Here is a 15,493-nt window from a genome sequence, read left to right as displayed (position 1 = left end):
TTTACATAGTCAGTCTATTTGCCCCCAACAATCTGAGTCCTCATTTTACCCACCTCGGAAGGATGGAAGGATGAAAGGCTGAGTCAACCTTCAGCCTAGTGAGATTTGAACTGCCAAATTGCAGGCAACCAGCAGGCAGCAGAAGTATCCTGCAGTACTGTACTCTAACCACCGTGCCACCGTGCCTCATACTTGGCATGTTAGCTTCAAACCTCAGTACAAGTACTCCTCAATTTACAGAGTTCATTTAGTGACCGTTCAAAGTTACAACAGCACTGTAAAAGAGTCTTATGACCATGTTTCACACTTACAACCTTTGCAACATCATTGGCCCCATGTTCCCATGATCAAATTTCAGATGCTTAGCGACTAGTTCATTCTCATGACGGTTACAGTTTTTCACCTTTTCTAACTTATATGTAACTAATTTATCAACTGCAGGGATTTATTTAACAACTGTGGCAAGAAAGGTCGTAACGCAGGGCAAAACTCACTTAACAAATGTCTCACTTAACGACAGACATCTTGGACTCAATTGAGGCCTTAAGTCGAGGACTACCTGTACTGCAGATGTGTTTTAAAACATTTCTCCTCATACAAAAACTTTTAGAACAATTATAATACTTATTTTTAAAAAGAAGTACATGTTCAACATCAGCCAATTAACCCCAATTAGCCTATTCCTTGCAGTGATTTTTTTTAAGTAGTCCGGCATTTTCATTTATACTATGTAAAGGCATTCTGCATTACAAAAACAGAATTACTGCTACAGTGCCTACTTTGAAAATGATTGCGCTCAAATGAAAAGAGGTATTTCCCTTTGGATGTAAAAGGCTGAGAAGATAATGTATCTGTGAAATTCGAAGCGCACTTAAACTGTTGCAACCATTGCTGCTTCTCAACTTGCCAACAAACCAGTGGGAAGGAAAAGGGAAATGGAATGCAGGCTCCAGACATCGCCCAAGACAGCCTGTGGGAACCAAGGACCACTTCTACAGATGTTTGCCTAACTCCAAAGACATTTTCCCATAACAATATACCGACAGTCAATTGGACAATGTGACCTGCACTAATCAAGGAGAGGGAGGGAGAGTCTACTCTTTAATTATATTGGTTTGCACAGGAATTAACCAGAGATGGTTTTGCTTTCATCTGTGCCAAAATGATGTGCTCAATAAAGTTTTGCATTAAGAGATTGGAACATCTCAACGGTGCTTGCTTGGGTTCGTCAATCGGAACCTTGACAATATCATGTTTTTACAATTTCATGATCCCAACTGTCAAACTATTCACTAAGACTGCATTACTAGTACTATTAGTCTTCTCACCGTTCCTATCACCCATCTCTTCCCACTTATGACTGCAGGACCGTAACTTTGTTGCTTGTATCCTTACGATTTATATTGATATTGATTATTTCCTGGTTGCTTATTTGTAACCTATGACTACCATTAAGTGTTGTATCTTGAGATTCTTGATGAATACATCATGTCTTTTTATGTACACTGAGAGCCTATGCAACAGATAAATTCCTTGTGTGTCCAATCACACTTGGTCAATAAAGAATTCTATTCTATTCTAAAGGAACAACACTTTGCACACAGAAGTGTTTTTCTCAGCACTATGCTTATTGGCTTATAGACCATCCCAGTCTATCTATCTATCTATCTATCTATCTATCTATCTATCTATCTATCTATCTATCTATCTATCTATCTATCATCTATCATCTATCTATCTATCTATCTATCTATCTATCTATCTATCATCTATCTATCTATCAATCATCTATCTAAATTATCCTTTGTAACATCAGTTTAAAGAGCAGCATGCAGCCTGATTTTATATATAAAATTCCTGATAATAAATGTTTAAGTAGATAATATAATTTCACAATCACTGTCAAACGTTGGTTGGGCTGGAGTTGATTGCTACATTACAGCCATAAAAAGGATGAATTCCTAATCTTCTCTGACATTTCAATCTAACATGGACCACTGAAGGTGCTGCCTGCCAATTTTAAATGTAGGCCACCTAATAGCATTTTATCACGATAACCTAATAATATATGGCAGTGATGGCGAACCTATGGCGCGCGTGCCACAGGTGGCACGCGGAGCCATTTCTCAGGGCACGTGATGATACCCAACTTTTCATCTCTACCCCAAACCACCCAAACGATGCCCTCGACGTGATGTCCCGATGCCTGGAGGCTGTGCAGATCTGGATGGGGAGGAATAGGCTCAGGCTCAATCCCTCCAAGACTGAGTGGCTGTGGTTTCCGTCATCCCGATTTGTGCATCTTGTTCCATCTTTGATGATAGGGGGAGAAATTTTAGCCCTCTCAGAGAGGGCCTGCAATCTGGGAGTCCTCCTTGACACGCGGCTTAGTTTAGAAGAACACCTGACGGCCGTGACCAGGGGGGGCTTTTGCCAGGTTCGCCTGGTAGGTCAGATGCGCCCCTTCCTGGATCGGGATGCTCTATGCACAGTCACTCATGCCCTCGTCCTTTCTCATCTGGACTACTGCAACGCTCTCTACATGGGGCTGCCCTTGAAGAGCACCTGGAGGCTTCAGCTGGTCAAGAATGCGGCCGCGCAGATTATCATGGGGGTACCTAGGTGCTCCCATGTTACACCCCTTTTAGGTGGCCTGCACTGGTTGCCAGTTGTTTTCCGGGTGCGATTCAAAGTACTAATTATGACCTTTAAAGCGCTCCATGGCTTAGGCCCAGGGTACCTGCAAGACTACCTACTGCCACCAGTAGCCTCCCACCGTCCAGTGCGATCCCACAGAGTTAGCCTCCTCAGGGTGCCGTCGGCCAGACAGTGTCGGCTAGCGACCCCTAGGGGGAGACCCTTCTCTGTGGGAGCGCCTTTGCTCTGGAATGAGCTGCCTCCAGAGCTTTGCATAATCCCCGACCTCCGGTCCTTCCAATGCGCCCTAAAAAGTTGGCTTTTCCAGCAAGCCGGCCTGGCCTGTTAATTTTATCTAATTTTTAAAATGTTAGTGTTATATTAATTTGGTTTGTTTCTTGGATTGTTTCTAATTCTCTTTTAAGTTTTGTAATATGTGATTTTTAATGCTGTACGCTGCCCTGAGTCCTTTGGGAGAAGGGCGGCATATAAATCCAATAAAACAAAGAAACAAACAAACAAGCCTACGCGCGCTGGCCAGCTGAGTTCACCCTTTTTAAAAGCCATTTTTCGCCCTCCCCAGGCTCCAGAGGCTTTATAGTGTGCGCTAGTGCACTGGGAGTGTGCGCTAGTGCACTGGGAGGGTCACGCATTGCACTATGGGTGTGGCACGCCTGCACACGACCCCCCTGCGCTCCCCCCACTTATGGCACGCGAGCCAAAAAAGGTTTGCCATCGCTGGTATATGGTAAGTACCATTTGAGTTTCTCAAACATATTGTGAAGCCCATACTGTAGACCTGAGGTAAATTCATGTGGTCACTATTGACCATAAATGTCAAGCATTTGCAATGTAATCTGAAAATTCTTATTTATTAGTATTTGTGCCCAGCAATCTTCTTAAGGGAACCCCTGAGTTACAGTGACATCCGAATGACAGCATGTGTGTCATGATATCACTGAGCATTGGTGTGACTATGAAAAGGCTTCGTAAGAAACATATAAGCTGCATCATGCGTGCATGGTGGAGTGGTGCGGTGGCTAGAGGTGGAACTCTCTCCTCACAATTAGGAGGCTGTGAGCTCAATCCTAGGTAGAGGCAGATAATCTCTGGGAACAATGAGAATATATCTGCTGAAGAAAACTCCGCATTGGCGACAGGGAGGGCATCTGGCCATTAAACACTCTGCTAGCTCTATTCAGTTGCCTAGACTCCTCCCCACAAGGGATTATGGGGTTGTTAAAAGATGATGATGTGTGCATGCTCACACCAGGATATGTGGGTTCTCTCTTGCCTTCTTGCTGTCCCCTCTTCCCTCCACACACAGATAAACATGTCATTCTGTGAAGTCACTGCAACCTTCAACCATCCCATCAAATACTTGCTGATATGGAGCCTGTCACTCCAGGCATCAGCTCACTCCTGGAATTCAAATTTAACAGAAAGGAAGAAAGAAAGAAAAAACTGAAACAAGATTCAGAACACTCACAAGAACTCTGCCGGTTAAGGTTTGGGCTGAAATCATCACCCCTGCCCAGTCTTTTACAGAGGTCATCCAGCCCACTTCTATTGCCACAACTTCCTCTTTTTCATCTGTGCCTTTCAAATCCCCAACGGCCTGGGTCTCCGCACTGCCAGTTATCTTCTGGACCTCCTAGAAAACAGAAAAAAGAGGATAATTAGAATGGGTGAAAAACCACAAGGAGGCAAGTAAATGCAACAATTAACATTCTGTCTTATCGTCAATTGGCAAATCCTGTTCCTCAGCCAACCACATACAAATCTCAGAAGAGATACTCAATTCTTCGATTAATATCATGTTTCTCCAAAAATAAGACAAGGTCTTGTTTTCTTTTGACCCCAAAAATAAGCGCTTGGCCTTATTTTGGGGGTGGTCTTATTATTTTTGTTTTAAAGAATTGTATTGGTTTTTAAAATTTATGGGAAAAGAATAGGTGGATATACAAAAAAAAATTTTTTTTGGCAGCTTCATCGTGCTAGAGGTAGGAATCTCTCCAATTCTCACAACTTTTACAGAAAGAAAAAAAAACAAAAGATAAAAGATAAGCAGAAACAGCATCTTATTATACATTGTAACAACCATGTGTTCAATCATCTCTTTTGCCACTTTCTAATATATCAACAATTACAATGATATTCCAGATATATTTATTTTTGTGACCTGGGTCTTTCCATTATTGTTCCCTCCCCCCTGTCCCCAGGCGGAGCCGCAGCCCCTCCCTCCTTCATGTCTTGTGTATTGTCGCCTTTTTCACTACCTCTTATATTTCCGTCCTCTAGGAGGGTACTATGTTTTTTAATGAAGGCCTCTGCCTCCACAACTGTGTTAATTCTAATTCTGTTTCCCTCCCAGAAGATCAGCATTCCTTCTGGCAATAACCATCTAAACCAAATTCCTTTATTATATAATTTCTTTGATAAGGAGGAATACTTCCTCCTCTTATCTCTTATTTTTTTCGGAATTTGCTTAAGAATGGTAATTTCTTTATCTTTATATTTTAGTGGTTCCCCCCCCTTTGAGCCCCTAGAATCTCATCCCTTGTGGTCTTCCTAAGAAATTTAACATGTACTTCCCTTGGAACATTATGTGTTCTGGCATATGCTGAATTAATCCTATAAACCAGATCCATATCTCACCACAACTATTCTTTATCTCTTTTAATATATTCTGCTAAAATTGTACTCATAATATCCTTAAGATCTTCATCTTCTGTCTCCGGTAGGTTCTGGAAACTGAGAAAGAAGGATATTCTTTCAAGTTCTATCTTTGCCATAAAATTTCCCAATTCTATATTCCCCTTCTGGACTGCCTTAACCTCCTCCCCCAGCCCAGCCGCGCCCTCTTCCAGCACACCAATTCTCTGTTTATTTTCTGCTATTTGTTGCTGCACACTTTTAAGCTCTTCTCTAAAATCTGCCACCTCCTTTTTCAACTCATTTTGTCCCTGCATAAGAGCCCGAAACATTTGAGTAACAGATAAATCTTTTGAACTCTCTCCAGTCCTTTCTTGTTGTGAAAATGATGAAATTTTTCTCTGTTGAGTAGGACTGGATGTAGAAGAAGTCGGTGCCGAGGCTGCTTTGCCTGAGGGTGGTTTTCTGGACCCCATTGTCTAAGTTCAGAGATGAGTATAAATCTTTTGCAAAAGAAATGACGTCTGTGAAGCGCGCAGCTGAGCGAGTCCGAGAAGACAAGCAAATCCAAAAGTGAAAATTAACCCTCCGTCACAGTTCCAAGCCAAGAAATCACTCAAAAAAAGAGAAAGAAATCAAATAATCCAAATCCAGAAAGACCACGTAACAGGAGAGGCTCCAAGAGTCCTTCAGGGGGGATAATATAAAACCAGACTTTCTTCAAAGGTAGTTTCAAAAGACAGACTTCATTAATAAGTGCGAAGAAGAAGATGGAAGCAGGCCATCTTAGCTCCCCCTTTCACAGGGAAACAGGGGCAGGACATCAAAAACTTCCATAAAGCTTTCAAAACAACTCAGCAATCACCTCTTGCAGTTATGATATAAATCTTTTCACATAGTTAGTTCAAGTGGCTAATTCGACTTTTTGTTCTCTCTCTCCTTTCCGAGATTGAGAGATAGTCCAAATGCCACTTTGCCTGACAGGGGTAGAGAAAAAAAGCAACCCCCCTCCAATCTTCCAACTTCAAATAGATTGAATCTACAACTTACAAAATAGCCGCTGCTCATCAATTAAAAGCAGTTAAGGAGATTGGGGCGAACTTCTCACCTCCAGCACTTCAGCCGCTGCATGTAGTTAACTCTTTCCTTCCGGAATCTATTCAGCGAAAGTGCTGCTATGCACCCCCTATGCTCTCCGGCTCCTGAGGCAAAACTGGAACCCCCCCCCCATGGCTGCCGCCTATCCGGGGGGTTCCAGCAAGCCTCCCTATGTCAGGTGGTCCCTCCAAGACCACCTGTGGTCCTATAAGGAGCTCACTGGAGAAGCATACAGCGGACCAACGTCTGTCACCTTCAGAAGCCGGAAGCGATCTCCTAAACCGGAAGTGATCTCCTACCAAACATAATTTTTAATGTTGGAATTTCCCCCTTATTATTATTTTTGAGGTGCAGGAGGCGGAGAGCATGGTCACCTCATGGCTGCTGCTGTGTTGCAATATTTTCAAGAAGAGCTTATTTTCAAGGGAGGGCTTATTTTAGTGCATGCACTCAAAAACCAGATTGGGCTTATTATCCAGGGAAACAGGGTAATTGTTGGATAACTGTGGACACTATTCTGAATTCTGCTGTTCTCCTTATGTCTCCTCTAGAGAAGTCTAATCTTTGAAATTGCTAGAGAGAAATTCCCTGAGGACGGGCTCCAGCAGGAGACAAAACCTCTGGTCCCAATGACCGACACAGATTGGATCCTGCAAGATTGGATATATTTCAACTCTACCTTCTGAGCAAAGGATACGTTTTAAAACTTGTATGTTCCTATTCAGCTAAGCACAGGATACCATGCACTTCAACTGACGCTGATGAGATCATATGGCAACCTGAAGTGATAGGTTTATTTTATTTTATTTATTTCATTTCATTTTTTATTTTATTTTATTTTTTTATTGGAATTTGTCAAACATAAACGAGAAGAAGAACAATAGAATAAAAATACAATGGTAGGGACGATAGGCACATTAGTGCACTTATGTACTAACGCTACGAATCACAAGTCTGAAGTAAGGTCCATGGAAGTTAATTTGTGACTGAAACTGTGAAAATTTGTAGCTGAAACAACTGAATCAGTTTGGGCATTCCAGACTTTGACAACTCTATTAGCTAAATCGAGTTCAGAATGATTGACATTAAGTTTAAAGCAGTTGTTCGCGCACATATTATTGTTATTAAACAGAAAAAGTCATTTACAGGCAAAACATTACTATGTATAATTTTGCAAGCCATACCTAGTCTGATTGCAAGTGACACAGTTCTAAGTTATCCAAACTGAGAATTCCGAGCCTATTAGCATAAGGAATACTATTGTGTACAGAAGAGTGCAAGACTTTTCTCGTAAAAAGAGAAAAAAATAGACTTGAAAGAGAATCAGGGTGAAGAGAGAGGAACTAAGTGTAGACGAGATGAAGGCTGTGTAAAGGGCTGATCTAGAGTCAGAAGAATCACCAGGTTCCATAGTGTGTAGTAAATCTCTTAAGGAAACTACCAGAGTCACCCAAGGACGCAGATCAAACAACATAGGATTATGTTGTTTTGTGAGATGAATTTTTGTAGGTTGATTAAACTTCCGCCTTTTTTTTTCATGTTTTATTTGTTTCATTTATATTACCTTTCCATTTCCACCGAACAGTATGGTATCAGGGTTTTAAACAATCAAAATCCACATATTTGTTATAACGTTCATCACAAAAGTATTAATAATATAACTATATATCCATACAGTTACAATAATACATAATATCTTCATCATCAAATCCCCTCCACATTATCATTCCCTCTTTTCTATATCTCCTCTTTTCCAACTTCTCTTTCTATTATCCAACCATTCATAAAATACATCCCACGTCGAGAAATACTGAGTTTCTTCTTTATCTTTAATAATAATCATTAGTCTATCCATTTCTGCGCAGTCTAATATTTTCTTAATGACACTCTTATCTGATGGTATTTCAGAATTTTTCCATTCTTGCACAAATACAATCCTAGCTGTAGTTAATATATATAATATATTAACATAGTCTTTTTATCATATTTGTCCGGTAGAATGCCCAACAGAAATATTGACTGAACTTCCTTGAATGGCATTTTGTGTGTGCAAAGGACTACTCAAAATGAACGTTCACTGTGTGGCATATTTCAAGAGTTGCTAGACAGGTCATTTAGTAATTGTCAACTGAAAGATGCACAACATAGCTGACACATGCAAACTCTGAAACTAAAGTAGCTACTACCATAGGCATTTATATGGCCTTCTGTGTCAGTCTCTGTGCAGAATAAGTCCGTAGATAAAATTAACCAAAAAGAACCATGTGAAAAATGGATATTAGTCATGCATTATTATGATTTATGTTTATTAGAATTAGTTTCCCAAGGATGCTCATCTTGGGCAGCGTGTGAAGTCTTAAATGTCAAGCAAAGCTGAAATGCAAAGTTCCAGAAGGACCACTATTTAAAAAGCTGTTTGGTTAATCCAAGGCGCTCCCCCTCTGGAAGCATCAGCCTTTACTGAGTCACCAGAGGGATAGGAAACAGCTAGTCAAAGAAAAACACCCTCTGAATCACTATTGGCCTATATTATTCATATCTAGTGTCTCCAGAAACTGCTACTACAAAATTACGGCATTCTTACATCCAACATAAATATACTTCAATCATGGGTAGCACAGAAAGGGGGAAATCGTTAACCTCCAAGCAAGGAAATTCATGGTTAATTTTTGATCTAGATGATGGATGGATTCATGTAGCCACCAAGGACAACCCAAGAAATACTTTATCTAATAAGAAACAGCTACTCCAGATTCTCCCTGGGTCCTGTGTGATGTTTTTCCTACAATCCTGCCATCTCTTATGCCAGGAATTTAAGGAAGTCCAGGAAAATTGAAGCAGAGAAACATCTGCTTCTGATGAATCAGATTTGAAGAAATAGGAAGCCAACCAATCCAGGAAGCTTCCTTCCTTCCTTCCTTCCTTCCTTCCTTCCTTCCTTCCTTCCTTCCTTCCATTAATCAGAATAGAGCTGGAAGGGACCTTAGGTCTTCTAGTCCATCTCCCTGCTCAAGCAGAAAACCCTATACCATTCCAGACAAGTGGATGTCTAGTCTCTTCTTCACAACCTCCAGTAATGGAGCACCCACAATTTCTGAAGACAAGTCATTCCACTGGTTAATTGTCCTCACTGTTAGGAAGTTTCTCCTTAATTCCAGGTTGCTTCTCTCCTCAATTAGTGTACATCCATTGTTCCTTGTCTTGCCTTCCGGTGCTTTGGAAAACAAGCTGACCCCCTCTTCTCTGTGGCAGCCCCTCAAATATTGAAATACTGCTATCATGTCATCACTAGTACTTCTTTTCTCTAGATTAGCCATACTCGCTCACTCCCTCTTCCTTCCTTCCACACACCAAGACCTCTAAATTCAATTCTTTTATTTTTATTTTTCATAAAACATTTTTATGTTTCATAAATAGGTATCACTATAAAAATAAATTAAAACAAGGAAAGAATACTGATATCTGCAAATATAAATCAAATGCCCAGCAGATTTCTTAGGAGACACAATAAACATAAGCAAGCATGGTACTCCACAAGGCAAACAGAAAAATTGGCTTCCCAGGACAATTCAGTTCGAAAGAATCACCCTATGTACCCCAGAAGACAAACTTGGGGGCCCCTGTTTCACAGCTACACATAATGAGATGTATATCTATGTAAAAACAAATACTAGCCTTGGACAAGACCTATCCCACAAAGCAGCAATACACCAGCAAGAGCAATGGAGAGAGAGGGAGGGAGGGAAGGGGAATACACACACACACACACACACACACACACACACTATGTATATGTACATATGAAATCATTTATTTATTGCAGTATCCCTTCAATCAAGCAAATCTAAGAGACTTACAGATACAATTAAACATATAACACCCGGCAACATAAATATTTATTTCGATTAAGTTCGTGAAATAATCAGTCATTGGTCCTAATACCTCGAAGGTATTTAATTCTTATATCCATGTTTCCCAGATACATTCTTGAATAGCAAGGTCGGGACAGATTTCTGACAGGGATTTTCCTTCCCTTTCCCTTCCTTTCTTCAGATGAGCAAACAAATCTACTCATGCTCTAAGTATCATATAAACCACATTCCTCTAAGCAAACACTTGCATGGCTTGGAAGTTTTCAAGAAGAGATTGGACAATCATTTGGCCAGAATGGCATAAGGTCTCTTGCTTGAGCAGGGAGTTGGAGTAGAATATCTCCAAGGTCCCTTCCAACTCTGTGATTCTGTGATTCTATTCCTAAGCTCCAAAATTGGTTTCAAGGAAGTCTGGAGCTTTAGGGGAATTAACTGAACCCCTTTTATGGGTATTTCTCTGCCTTTTCAACACAACAGTGTTTGAGAGCCCCTGTTTTGGAGGAAGGGTGGAAAAAACAAGGCACAACCTATATTGCCTAAACAAAGAAAGGACTTTCAGAAATTCCAAAATAAATCTAGGAGTTCTTTCTTTCTAATCTCATTAAAAAAAAACATGAGAATTTTCGCAAAGTTGTGTTCCATTTTTTTATAACTCATTTTAACTCTAGTGAAAAGAAGGACTACCTGTGACATGATGGCTATCTTCAAATGTTTGAGGGGTTGCCACAAAGAAGAGGAGGGTCAACTTATTTTCTAAAGCACCTGAAGGCAAGACAAGAAGCAATGGATGGACACTAACCAAGGAGACAACAACCTGGAATTAAGGAGAAACTTCCTGACAGTGAGAACAATTAATCAGTAGAACGGCTTCCCTCCAGACATTGTGGGTGCTCCATCATTGGGGTTTTTTTTAAAAGAGATCGGACAGCCATTTGTCTGAAATAATATAGGGTCTCCTGCTTGAGCAAGGGGTTGGAGTAGAAGACCTCCTAAGTCCCTTCCAACTCTGCTATTCTGCTCTGTCATAATCAGGTCAATGATGTGATCCAGTCAGTCAAACTAGAGAAAGCCATTTTAGAAATAACAGATAAGTGGCAGAAGGCTTCAAGGCTAAAAAAAAAAAAGAATAACAGAATAACAGAGTTGGAAGGGACCTTGGAGTTCTTCTAGTCCAACCCCCTGCTCAAGCAGAAAAACTTGCAGCAATGGACATGAAAAAGCAGAAGAAACTGTGTTCAAACTCTGAGACAAACATATATAAAAGGCAGGATTCCTAAGGGTTCTTTGATGGAGTCTTTTGGCATCTATGGCTTCCTAATTCTCTGTATTAAATCTTTTTTATTTAGCCTAGTTGAATCTGCTTGGGAATTTTGTTGTTGCTAGTTGTGTCCAACCCATCACGACCTCATGGACAATGTTCCTCCAGGACTTCTGGTCCTCTACCATCCTCTGGAGTCCATTTAAGCTCATGCCTACTGCTTCAATTACTCCATCCAGCCACCTCATTCTCTGTCCTTTTCTTCTTTTGCTCTCAATCGTTCCTAGCATGAGGCTCTTCTCCAGTGAGTCCTTCCTTCTCATTAGGTGGCCAAAGTATTTGAGTTTCATCTTCAGGATCTGGCCTTCTAAAGAGCAGTCAGGGTTGATCTCCTCTAGGACTGACCGGTTTGATTGCCTTGCAGTCCAAGGGACACAGGAATCTTCTCCAGCACCATAGTTCAAAGGCCTCCATTCTTTGGCACTCAGCCTTCCTTGTGGTCCAACTTTCACAGCCGTACATTGCAACTGAGAAAACCATAGCCTTGACTATACACACTTTTGTTGGCAGGGTGATGTCTCTGCTTTTTAGTATGCTGTCTAGATTTGCCATAGCTTTCCTCCCCAGGAGCAAGCATCTTTTAATTTCTTGGCTGCTGCTTGAGAATATGGAGCAGGGGAAAAATTTATTATTTATTTATTTATTTATTTTACCGTGCTTCTATACCGCCCCCTCTCCCAAAAGGGACTCGGGGCGGTGTACAGTCCATGTAAAAAATATATCAAAATACAATAAATAGAATTGAATATGTACAGTTAGAATGGAGGAGGTTAAAAATAGAATTAAAAGAACTGTACAGAGCCAGTATGTATAAATATAATTTTAAACCCTAAAACACACATAAATTAAATTAAAAACAATAGCCCTAAAATAACCATTTAATAGTACATTTACCAGGAGGAACAGTTGTAATTATGCCAGGCCCGCTAGTCGGAACAGGTGAGTCTTCAATTTTTGCCGGAAGGAGCGGAGGTCAGTAGTGGTTCTGATGTCGGGGGGGAGGTCATTCCAGAGGGTTGGGCCCATCACAGAGAAGGCCCTACCCCTTGGTGTCACCCGTTGGCATTGCCTAGTGGACGGCACCAGGAGAAGCCCCTCCCTGTGTGAGTGAATTGGCCGCAGGGATGTATGTGGGAGGATGCGATCCCGCAAGTAACTAGGTCCCGTGCCATGGAGCGCTTTAAAGATGGTAATCAGCACCTTGAATCTAATTTTAATACTTGGTAGAAAGCTTTAATCTCAGCTATCCAGGACTCAGAGAAAGAGGCATTTTCAGAATCTGAGAAACGAAGTTTTCACCTGTGTCTCATTTCAAGACACAGCAATGGCATTCTAAGTTAATACTATCTTTATGCAGCCAGCCGGCTTACCTGTTGTTGTGTAAAGTATTCATTATTTTAATTGCTTGATGACAGGAACATATAAATAGAGGGAGGTGGGAGGATGTATTCATTGGTGCAATGTTGTCTCTCTTACATTTATAAATGTTGTGGAGACGTTGCATATTTATCTGAAGAGAAGATTTAGATTTACACAACTAGAAATCTATTTTAAAGCTGTGACAAAACTAGAGATTTCCTGTTAATAATGGTTGGTTTTCTATTATCACAGCATCCACCTTCCAATTCATTTACCACTAGTTGATAACCCAGTGTTGTCCGGGTATTTATTTATAGGGGGGAAATGTCCGGACCAAACATAATTTCTACTGTTAGATTTTGACCCTTACCAGAGGGAGCCCCCTTGTGGATACTGTGAAGCTGTTACCATGGCAACTCCACTGTGCTGTGATTCTCAACACCTAGCAGTATCCAAAACTTCAACCGGCTCCTTCCACATATTAAAAAGAAAATGATGGGACCTATTTTCTTCCCTAAATGGACATAGTACCCATCATATTCTTCCACTGTCTTGATGCCCAAAGTGTTGTGCCCTGCCAGACTCGGATGATGAGGAGGTTGGAAAGGAACTTGTGCTAATTCTGGAGTCTGTGGAAGGCTCTGATGGATGCTTAACATCGGACACAGAGATAGAGCCAATGTCAGGCCTGCAAGCCATCTTTTCTTTTTGGGCTTCAGGCCTGCCACACTTTTTATTGTGGGAAACTGGGAGGGGGGAATTAGGTGGAGTTGGGTGATGTGTAGCCATAACAACATTCTTCTCTGAAAGTCAAGGTTGACTTTGTCTCTGCATCTGGCCGGATCTGGATGAGAGGAATCTGTCTTTGTGGCAGTGAAAGATTGGACCATGTGGTGAACCTGTGGGTGTTGGGGCAGGATCTAGAATTTCAATTGGGTGGGGAAAACCTGAAAGCTTTCAGATTCGGATGCCAACATGGCTCTTTTAATAAATTGGAACATTGAGGAATCCTTTTCCTTGGACTCTGATTTTATTGGGGATGCAATTTGGGACCCTGACTTTAGGCCAGGGCCGTCCGGCATTTCTCAGCCAACAGAGAGGCAGCTGCCTTCGGATGATGATATGAGTGAGATGGAAGAACAGCTGGGGCCTGTTCCAGATGCACATATGCACAGAGCAGTTAGGAGAGCTTAACAATGGAGGATAGGGAATTGACTCAGGAAGCAAAGCACACGTGGACACTGAATGGACACTGAATGGAGCTGGGGAATAAATAGAAGGAAAAGGGAGTGGTTGTCGTAGGAGACAACAGTTCGTAGTTTTGAAGATTTTGCTCATTGTGTTTTGTGCAACAAAGACTGCTTGCCAGAACTTAATTTGCAGAGCTCACGGCCTTTCAATTATCGCAGTCCTTGAAGGACTATTGCCTAGATTTTTGGTGGGTGAATGCAATTAATTCACAAGAGGTAAATAAAGAGGGAGTTTTCTTTGTGAGGAGTCTGTTACTTGCTTCTGCTAAGGCTGGGTCAGAACAGAAAGAAATGTTTTAGACTGAATCAGCCCTAATATGTCCTTAATTCTTTTCTCTGAAAATACCAAGTTTTTCTCTCTTTAATACACGAGAGAGCTCTGCTTTTGGGGGCACTAAGATCTGAATGGGGCAACTCTCTATGATCAATCGCCATGGCCTACTCGCTGCGGGACAACTTGCCGCGGGACACTTTAACAATTCAATTTAATTATTCAAAATAAATTTAAAAATATTTTGATTTTTGTCATTCGCATTTAATTCTGTTCTTCCTTTTAGCATCCTTTCTTTTATGATTCCATTCCAACATTTCTTTGATATTAGTGTCACGCTTGACCCACAGCGAATTGTCCCACAGAGAGTTGGCCATGGTAAGTGGGCCATGTCAAGTTGGCTGTGGGGAATTGTCATAGACCCCACTGAGATTTGCTTTCCTATATATAACCTAAGACTGAAAATCAGGCTTGTGAGATGTTACATCTTTTCTATCCTGCTCTACGGAGTAGAGAGTTGGACTCTGACAGAAAACCACTTGAAGAGACTAGAAGCATTTGCAATGTGGATTTACAGGCGGCTGTTATGTATAAGCTGGGTTAACAAAATCAGAAATGAGGAGATGATAAGCCGCCTGGGAAAGCCAAGGGAAATAATCAAAGCCATTAAAAAGTGAAAGTTAGATTATTTTGGACATGTGATGCGACACCCAGAAAAATACGGCATCCTTCACTTAATCCTCCAGGGAAAAATTGAAGGCAAAAGAGGTCCAGGCAGAAGAAGAAAATCATGACTTCAAAACCTAAGGGACTGGTTTGGAGAAATCTCAGCAGCACTTTTTCATGCAACGTGATCGCCAACATCCAATGACAGATATGGCACAAGAAGAAGAATATATAACCTGCATGATAGACTGTGGACAGCTCCACTTTGAAGTAATAGAAAATATTTATAGCTTGGGTTTTAGATGTTGGCAGTCGATTCCCCTCCAAGTTTGCCATTTAGTTCACGAATGTTTCATTACCGAGTTAG

At 41.1% G+C, this 15,493-nt stretch overlaps 1 protein-coding gene across 4 annotated transcripts in view; it reads right to left on the bottom strand.

The window, feature by feature from the left end:
• The window catches only part of KCNMA1 (potassium calcium-activated channel subfamily M alpha 1), a 671,545-nt gene that overhangs the window by 476,236 nt on the left and 179,816 nt on the right, over window positions 1-15,493 (bottom strand). For all 4 annotated transcript variants that reach the window (XR_014175589.1, XM_081955703.1, XM_081955704.1 and 1 more), the window contains exon 2: window positions 4,127-4,291. Coding sequence is in view for 3 of the 4 variants with exons in the window: in XM_081955703.1 (XP_081811829.1) it covers window positions 4,127-4,291 (165 nt within the window). In the remaining variant the exon portion in view is untranslated. The remainder of the gene's footprint in view (window positions 1-4,126; window positions 4,292-15,493) is intronic.

This window comes from Natrix helvetica (assembly GCF_964273705.1).
Source record: "Natrix helvetica genome assembly, chromosome: 5".
Taxonomy (NCBI): domain Eukaryota; kingdom Metazoa; phylum Chordata; class Lepidosauria; order Squamata; family Natricidae; genus Natrix; species Natrix helvetica.
The sequence above is the reverse complement of the archived record's forward strand: the minus strand, read 5'-3'. Positions and strand labels throughout refer to the sequence as shown.